This window comes from Alligator sinensis, unplaced genomic scaffold (genome assembly GCF_000455745.1).
Source record: "Alligator sinensis unplaced genomic scaffold, ASM45574v1 scaffold118_1, whole genome shotgun sequence".
Classification (NCBI taxonomy): Eukaryota; Metazoa; Chordata; order Crocodylia; family Alligatoridae; genus Alligator; species Alligator sinensis.
Window position 1 is genome coordinate 4,290,648 of NW_005841850.1, and position 8,411 is coordinate 4,299,058.

Below are 8,411 nucleotides of genomic sequence, written 5' to 3' on the forward strand. Positions count from 1 at the left end.
TAGTCTGCTCAATTTTTAAAGACAGTGGTTTTTTTGAATGCAGGAAACTGAGGCACCCAGGATTATATGTGAATTGTACTATTTTTGTCTGATAGCTTTTGATAGTAGAGCATTAGATTCTTTGATTCATTTCTAGTTGCTGCTGTAAATGAACTGTATAACGTGACATTTCCTTTTGTATGTACGCACTATCAAATGAGGGATTATTTCAGCATGCACCTGTTTTTCAAATTGAGATTAAATCCTTTGCTGCTGTGGACCTCAGCTTTTAGAGTTACTCTGCAAGTTTTTTTTACTCTGCGAAGCAAGTCAGAAAGATTTTCTTCTTTTCAGCAAAAAATAGCATAAAGGTTTTTGAAGAACCAGTACTAAAACGGAAGAGGCAGCATAGCTAGAGTGGCCTGCTAGCTGGGCCTCTGCAGTTGTGTTTCTAGTTTTGCTGGTGATTTTGCTCTGGGATTAGGGGCAAGTGACTTTGCTACTTTTGTGACTTTACTCATCCCTAATGTGAGGATTTAATTATACTTTGCATTTATCACAGCAGCTTTCAACAAAAGGTTGCAAAACATTTTACGGAAGTAGGTGATGATGTTCGCCATTGATTTTATACAAAGTGGGGATCTGAGACTTGCTTTGTCAGACAAAAATCAGTCAAAATGAGTTGGGAATTGATTGTAGATTTTCTGACTCAAATCACTGCTGTAACCTCTAGAAAACACTAGCTACTTCACTATACTTCCTTCACCAAAAACTTTATAAAATTTAAAAGTGCAAATTGCTATTTAGGAACTCTCATAGCCTTAAGTCCAGTTCATTTCAGTGAGATTTAAGATTACATTTAACTTGAGGTATGTACTCAAGTGATTTTTCTGGATAAGGTTTGAACTTAAACATGTATTCAAATGTTTTGCTGTATCAGTACAAAGTATTAGCTTTGTCCAGTATCTCTAATGGTAATATTTTGATTGTTGTACCACTCATTATACAAAGTTTAGATATAAAAAGTAATCGCAGTGAAACCTGTTTCAGGAGAAGTTGTTGCAGCATTATTTTCATGTTGGATTCTATATAGAAAGGTGATTGTTTCGTTTTTGTTTGGTTTTTTTAGGTTGCTTTTTGTTTTTAAGCAAGATGCTCCCCCTAGTGGCATAATTAGACAAAAGTATAAAGCATTTTCTTTTAAGGCATTATGGGATTTAGACAGCATTAGAAGAAAAATTTTGGGAGGGCATTTCTGGATATGAACAGAAAGTAAATATTTCAAGTATGTTTTAAAAACACACTAACTCTGCTTCTTCATTTTATATTTCAGTCCAAAAGAATATCTGCTAAGGATGCCTTAGCTCACCCATATCTTGACGAGGGGCGATTGCGATATCACACTTGTATGTGTAAATGTTGTTTTTCCACCTCTACTGGAAGAGTTTATACCAGTGACTTTGAACCCATCACTAATCCCAAATTTGATGACACTTTTGAAAAGAACCTCAGTTCTGTTCGGCAGGTGAAAGGTGGGTATCGTGCACTCTTCACATCTGGATGTGTATCTTCCTGCTCCATCTTGGAGAGCAGATAGTTGGAATCAAGGACTGCTGCTGTATGCAATGAAGCAGAAACCTTTATTCTTTAGAGGTGTTGGTTCCTGTTCACTAGAAGTGCCCTTATCAGATTAGTCTTTCTTACTGTTCTGATGGACATGATGCCACCCAATTGTTGGTGTATCCGAGTCTCTTGATTTTTGTCCTCATTAATATTCTTCTCTGAAGCCAAAGTTCCATATTGGAGACCTGTGCAGGGGAAAGACTGTATATTAGCTGGGAAGTCTGTATGAAAACTCCACCGCTAGCATAAAGGAAGGATTGTATGTCTTCATGACTATGCTCTGGAGAGTTGACATGGTCAAAAAGTAGAAAGTGGATACTTCTGTGGTCCTCCCACTTAATTCTGTCTGATTTTATTCTGTAATGGTCTGTTCATATTGATTTGTCCGTGTCAAATGCCTTTAAAGCAGCTGCTGTCATAAGCTCTGTTGCTGGTGCCACTCCATGGATCTGGCAGTGGTACAAAGGACACGCTCTGGGTTTTGACATGCCATGATGAGGAAAATCAATTTTGATGCCTGAAAGAAGGAACTATTGGTGCAGAAGGTTACTAAGTGCTACTAGTAGCTCTGCAGCACTAGAGACTTGAGGTCGGATCCCATCATAACAAACAAACCGAAAATAGACTTTGTTTCTTTGAAATTGGATCCAGGTACTACATCGTTGCCTTGGGACATAGAACCAAGACAGAAAAGGATAGCAATATGGGAAGGGATTTAGTTTTGCTAGTGATATTATCAGTACATTTTTAAGACAAAGTATAGGTAGAATAAAATACAAATTCTGAGATAGAAGGAATGTTATTTTTTCCCTTGACTTTCTGAATAGCAAATGGTACAGAAGCAATCCAGGAAAAAGAGAATCCCTCTTTTTAAAAAAGTAGCTGTACAGCTGTCATCACATCTTGAGTTATCTTCTCCATTGGATACACAGATCCAAAATTCTCCATGTTTTTTGCTTTTGCGTGTTCGCAGAGTTTTTTTTTTTTTAATCCAGTCATTTTCCACTGCCCCCATTCTTTGCCAGCACTTCTCAGTGATGTACATCCTTCTGCTTTATTTACTGTCATTAACTGCACAGCCAAAAATGAAGCTAGAGGGAACTTTTTGCACTCATTGAAAATGAATTGAATTTGTTTTTGGACAGCAGGTATAGCTCTTGTTAGATGAGAAACCTGGAATGGCAAAATAGGCAAAAATCAAGTAAATTTTTAATTTAGATTTTTTTTAAGTATCTTATGACAGACATAGTAGCTCACTTTGTCTATTTTTAATTTCATTTAATTAAATTACATTTTAATGCTCAGACACTGGAAGGTCTATTTCTAATAGGATACACTGTCTGGGTTGGTTTAAAAAACTGATTTTTCCATTAAAGATTTTTCTTCACCTTAATCAGCCTTTTGCCCAGGTCAATGCTAAAAGGAAAGCAGCGGAAGCTGCAGGTCTCTAGAAGTAAGGCTCTGTGTACTGCTTCTAGTGAAATAATGACAGCCTGCTCAAGAATAAAAGGAATGCCACAATGGGCTCTGCATTTCGCTACAACCACTTAACACCTCTGCAAAAATATTTTTTATTCCTAATGTGTTTATCTGTTGTGACTTGCTGCTACAGACTTTTGCTTACTGGCACACTAGCTCCAAATTGGGCCTTCTGTACCTATTTTAGACTTTTTACTGTACCTTAAAAAGCCTCTGCATAAGATGATGCATCTCCAGTCACAAACTGCTGCAGATATGCAATGTGAGGAAAGATAGCTACTCCAGAATCAATCATAATGCTGTCAGCAGCATCTGGCAAATAACTGTTTGCTTTTTTTTTTTCAAAGTAGCTACACGTTTTATATTTCACTTCTATACAACAATAGCCATGTCACACACTTATGCATAGTGCATACACACAAACTCCCATTATGGCCTGTAATAGGAAATATCAAAACCTTCTGTTCCAAGCCATCACACCAAGGGAGGGGGAGAGAGCCCCAACATGCTGCTAGATTGAATGGTCCAGTTACGTCTAGGAATCAGTCATTCCTCTACTTATTCACATCGAAGACAGTGTGTCACCATTACCCTCTAGTGGTATCACTTCCCCATTAGGTACTGAAGAAAACAGGCTCTTGACAGTGCTTAGTGAGTTCTCCTGAAACCTTCCATTAGGGATGACTGCCAACAGTATAGGTTCCTGCACATTGCCCTTTTCTTAAGTTTCACGTTAGTAAGTGGAGCCTGTTTTTTCATCCCTGCATGTCCCTATTTTTTCCTTTGCATTAAGGTGACGCACTGGCATGCAGCAAATATGTGGTTTGTCCAGAATTTTTCACTTTGCCAGGTGGAAGGGTGGGGTTCATGAATTCGGGAGCTGCCGCCATTTCTGTTCATTGATGCACCAAACTGGGCTTATCAGCCAATCTGGTTTTGCCTTCATCTTTTATATACCACTAATAAATAATGGGTCTTAGGCTTGTGTTCTCCAGGCCTGCAACTCCAATTAATGTTGAGAGTCTTCAAAACATGAAACCCTTCCTTCTTTAAAGTTATTTCCATAGTCTGCTTTCATCAATTAGTGTTCTAGTAGGGATTAGTACTGTATTTTACTTGTTTTATTTCAGTGTTTAAGTGGAAGTTCCCTGGGCATTGGTGGTGGTTAGCAGTTTGCATCAGAATGGTGATGAAAAAATTGAGTGCGTTATTTCTCCCCCCTTTCTGCCCCAATTGGTCTTATTGCATGTATTTTCACTGAAGAAAACCACATTTGACTTCAGTTCTATATTGTTTCTTGGTTTGAAACAAAAGTGCTAATCTAACGATAGGAATTTTCTCCTGTACAGAAATTATTCATCAGTTCATTTTGGAACAGCAGAAAGGAAACAGAGTACCTCTCTGCATCAACCCTCAGTCTGCTGCTTTTAAGAGCTTTATTAGGTAACTGTATGTAATCACATCTGATTAATTCACACTTCTTAGTTGTACAGCATTCATTGTACATCTGAAATGTTTTTTGATTTTGAATTGATGGGAGTGGGGAAACTTTAGAGCTGACTTCCACAAAGAGAAGTTTAAATATATTTATTGTTAAACTTTACAAGTAGTTTTACTTAGGCAAAGCTGAAATTAAGTAAATTATATAGAAACTTCAACTAACATCTTTGGGCAAAAAGCTAAAGGTGGAAGAATTATCATGTAAAAATTAAGAGTGAGAAATTCTAATGCTGTAGTTGCATTGCAAAAGCATAAATAAAGTGATAAATGGGAGGACATAAAGAAGCTGAAAAGTAAGGATGACAAATATATTTAATAAAATAGCATTGTTTTTAGTGGTGTATACTTGTTTACCAACCTAGCCTTTTTTTTGTTTGGTTTTGCTTCTTACCTGTTACCTGTAGCAAATGAGCACTGATTTTCTGTATTTGTTGTATTCCAGTTCCACTGTTGCTCAGCCATCTGAGATGCCACCATCTCCACTGGTTTGGGAGTAAAAGTGGAAGATAATATACTACTGAAGATGTAATGTAGCTTTCCACTGGAGTCTGGGATTTGCAATTCTGGAGGTTAATCATGCTTGTACTGTAATTTTACTAATGAAGTTTTAAATTAACAACCACTACTTGTATGATATGAATAATATTTAGCAATGTACTAGACTTTTAATCTTGTAAAGTGGTTGTGCTTTTAGAAGAAAATATTTTACCCAGAGTTGCACATGTTTTATGAATTCTTGTGCAGCTGTGATGGCTCAGCTCAGAACAAACAGAATTTAACCAAATTCGGGGAGGTTATTTTTTGTTCTGTGGTTTGTTTTTGTTTTTTTTAAATTGAGGTAAGACTGTACAAAAAGACAGACAGACGTACATTTTGATATTGAGCCATTCCTCAAGATTTGGGATTTTCTAAAATTAAGGAATACAGAGAACTTGACTGCGACCAATCATGAAGTCTCATCAGACGACAGTGGCCAGACTGTGCATGGGCACGTCATCTGATGATCAAATCCTATAAATAGCTTCTCACTAGAGCTGTGATGGTGATGTGTGCTGTTCTAAAATCAAATGTTGTGAGTAGAGAGAATGAGTTTGTGACTAGGAGAGACTAAACTTCTGTTTCCTTACCCAGTATAAATATATATATATTTAATCTATTTTTATTAGAAGTTTTTCTGCTCTTTCTTACATAAAACCCCCCCAAGCATGCATCTTCTATGTGTGTAAATAATTCCATTTATGGGCTAATTTCAAAGAACCATGACATCATTGCTGTATAGAGAGAAACTAGCTTGCACATTTTAGGTCTGTGAAATTTTGTGAGAAATTTTTCCTGCACTGGACAGTTGAGAGAAGAAAAAAAGAAAAAGGAGAAAAAAAAAAAAGCGCACATAGGGAATTATGTTAATTGTGTTTGTGTCTTTAGGCAAAGCTGTGGAAGTCTTGAAATGTCACAGTAGTAAATAACTTTTATTACTTTTTGGCTAATTCTTTTTCTGTTGGAACACTGAATTCTGTGCATATGTATATATGAACACAAATTGAAGGCCTCTACCTCCTGGAGTATACAACTTGGTTTGTTTACCTCCACATGATTATTTTTTTTTTAAGTTCAGTGTGGAGACTTGAAACTTGAATGTCCCTTCCAACTTTTATATTTAAAACGAGACAAGAAAATTGAAGACTGTTTTTCACCTGTACAAAGAAATACTAAAGGGTGGTCTTAAATTTTGATCATAGGTCTGGGGAGAAACCTTGGTGTTTGTTATGGACAATTAACTGTTAAAGTTATTGTAAGTTATCTGTATTTAGCAGAGTATTTTCAACAAGAGTGATCTGAGCTGAAATTGGAGACTATTAGTAAGTTATGTTTGGAAGTTTTAACTTCAATGAAGTAATTATTTGCTGTGAAAGAGACAAACGTTGAATTACTAAACAAAGATGGTGCAATATCTTTGTTTTTTATGAGGCTCCTGTGAATAAAAACAACTGAAGCATTTCACTTCACTTGAATGAGAAACGTGTTTAATTAAGAGCCCAAGAAGACACTGGTATGAAAGGTAAAATCTCAGAGGTTGGTCAGTTAATGTGGCACACTTGCTGGTCACTTTGTAAAATGTAGATTTGAAGTACAGTGGTGAAAACATTAAATGTGACATTTGAAAAAGAAATGGTGTTATCCTTTCATTTCCTGTGTTGGTATTGGTGGTGGTGGTTAGCTTTTTAGTGAGTCTAAAACTGACTTAATACTGGCCAAAATAATTCAAGCAAGAAGACTTCAAAGCATCTTGGTTTGGGAGCCTCCTTGTTTTCTTTTTTTTTTTGTGAAGAAGCCTTCAGTTATTCTGAATTTCTGAACCTTATAGGAGTGTTTTGATCCTGGATGAAATTAAGAACTACAGGTTTTAACCCAAGACAAAAAAGAAACTGGTTTATGCTTAAATGTATTGGAAGGATTAAAGCTATGCTTTCAAGGATGACTGGCCCTGTGTCTTTTTTTCCCTTGGTTTGCAAAGTCCACACAGTTCTTTCATTCAGAGCAAAGGCACTAATATATTTTCTACGCAGCTAGTACAAAAGGAGCCCAAATACTCAACAAAGTTGGAATACCAAATCAGAATGAAAAGCATTTAATGTATTTCATGGACTTGAGCCTTTTAAAGAAAGCAAATAATGCACACACTTGGGACTTCTGCATCTCACAAGAAATACTTAGCCCTGTGGATGGAGAAGAATGGCCTGGTGGCTTGAGCACAAGATTGGGAGATGGGAGATCTTGGGTTTCTCTTTCCCAGCTCTGACATGATCTCCCTTGGTGACTCTGGGTAACGTGCATCTCTGCCTCTGTTTGTGGTATTATGATGAACTGAATCTCAAGACTTGGCATTGTTTTATGTATGGAAATTACTACATTGGTTTTGGTTAGTTGAATACTATTTTTGTTTACTCACCTTCAGTTCTCCTTCAGCATAAATCTGGGGGGGGTTTAGTACAGGTATAAAAACAATTGTTTCTGTATCTCTGCATTGTCTCTTCTGTCCTGGATAAGCAACTTTGTAAAGACCTTGCTGCTTAACGTGATGAACAATAATGTCCCGTTCTTGGGTCAGGTAATTGCTAGAGGTTAATGGACAGATCTCGTCAATAAACACACAAGGAATAAAATAAGTTTGACCAGCTGCATTTCAAGGTGCCTTGGCCTAGATATAGGGCAGAATACCACAAGGAATGAGTGCACTTTCACAAAAGAGAAGTTTAAAAATATATGAAGGCAAGCATTCCCTGTAGCCTCAACTTCACTTTTCATGGAAATAAATAACAGCAAAAATGAGAGCATTAAATGCTGTCTCTGGGCAAGGAATTCTTGATCTGAAAACATTTCTATTTTGACCTTACTCTGAGAGCTAATTGAAAATGTGGGGTCAGATTGGAATCCCTCTTTGTATCCAAGAAGGATAAAATATGACTTCCTGTTGGTATCATTATAATTGGGATTAAATAGTATTTTTCAGTACTGGACCTGAATGTCTGATTTTAGCATATGCTCTTCTTTTATGACGTGTGCTCTGATAAGGGGAACAATTAATGAGTGCAGAAAACTAACTGGAGCACTTTTATAATTGTTACAAAGATGACAAACTGATAAATGTATTGCAGGAATGATGTGGAGGTCAAGAATTGAGAAAGCAAGTGCAGGAAGAGATGCAAGAATAGATGCAAGTTTCAAAAGCGTGAAGATTATATGCTGTGCAGATCCTCTGGATGTGGCAGATAACAGCACAAGGACAGGAGATCACCCACACAAGTTGATTATTAGCATTCACTTCCCGA

At 36.8% G+C, this 8,411-nt stretch overlaps 1 protein-coding gene across 1 annotated transcript in view; it reads left to right on the forward strand.

The window, feature by feature from the left end:
* Positions 1-7,140, forward strand: part of NLK (nemo like kinase) — a 113,267-nt gene extending 106,127 nt beyond the window's left edge. Inside the window, 3 exon segments of the mRNA XM_006016096.3 lie at positions 1,313-1,511; positions 4,431-4,524; positions 5,024-7,140. Of these exon segments, the coding sequence (XP_006016158.1) occupies positions 1,313-1,511; positions 4,431-4,524; positions 5,024-5,078 (348 nt within the window). The 3' untranslated portion in view covers positions 5,079-7,140.
* Positions 7,141-8,411: the final 1,271 nt, after the last annotated feature.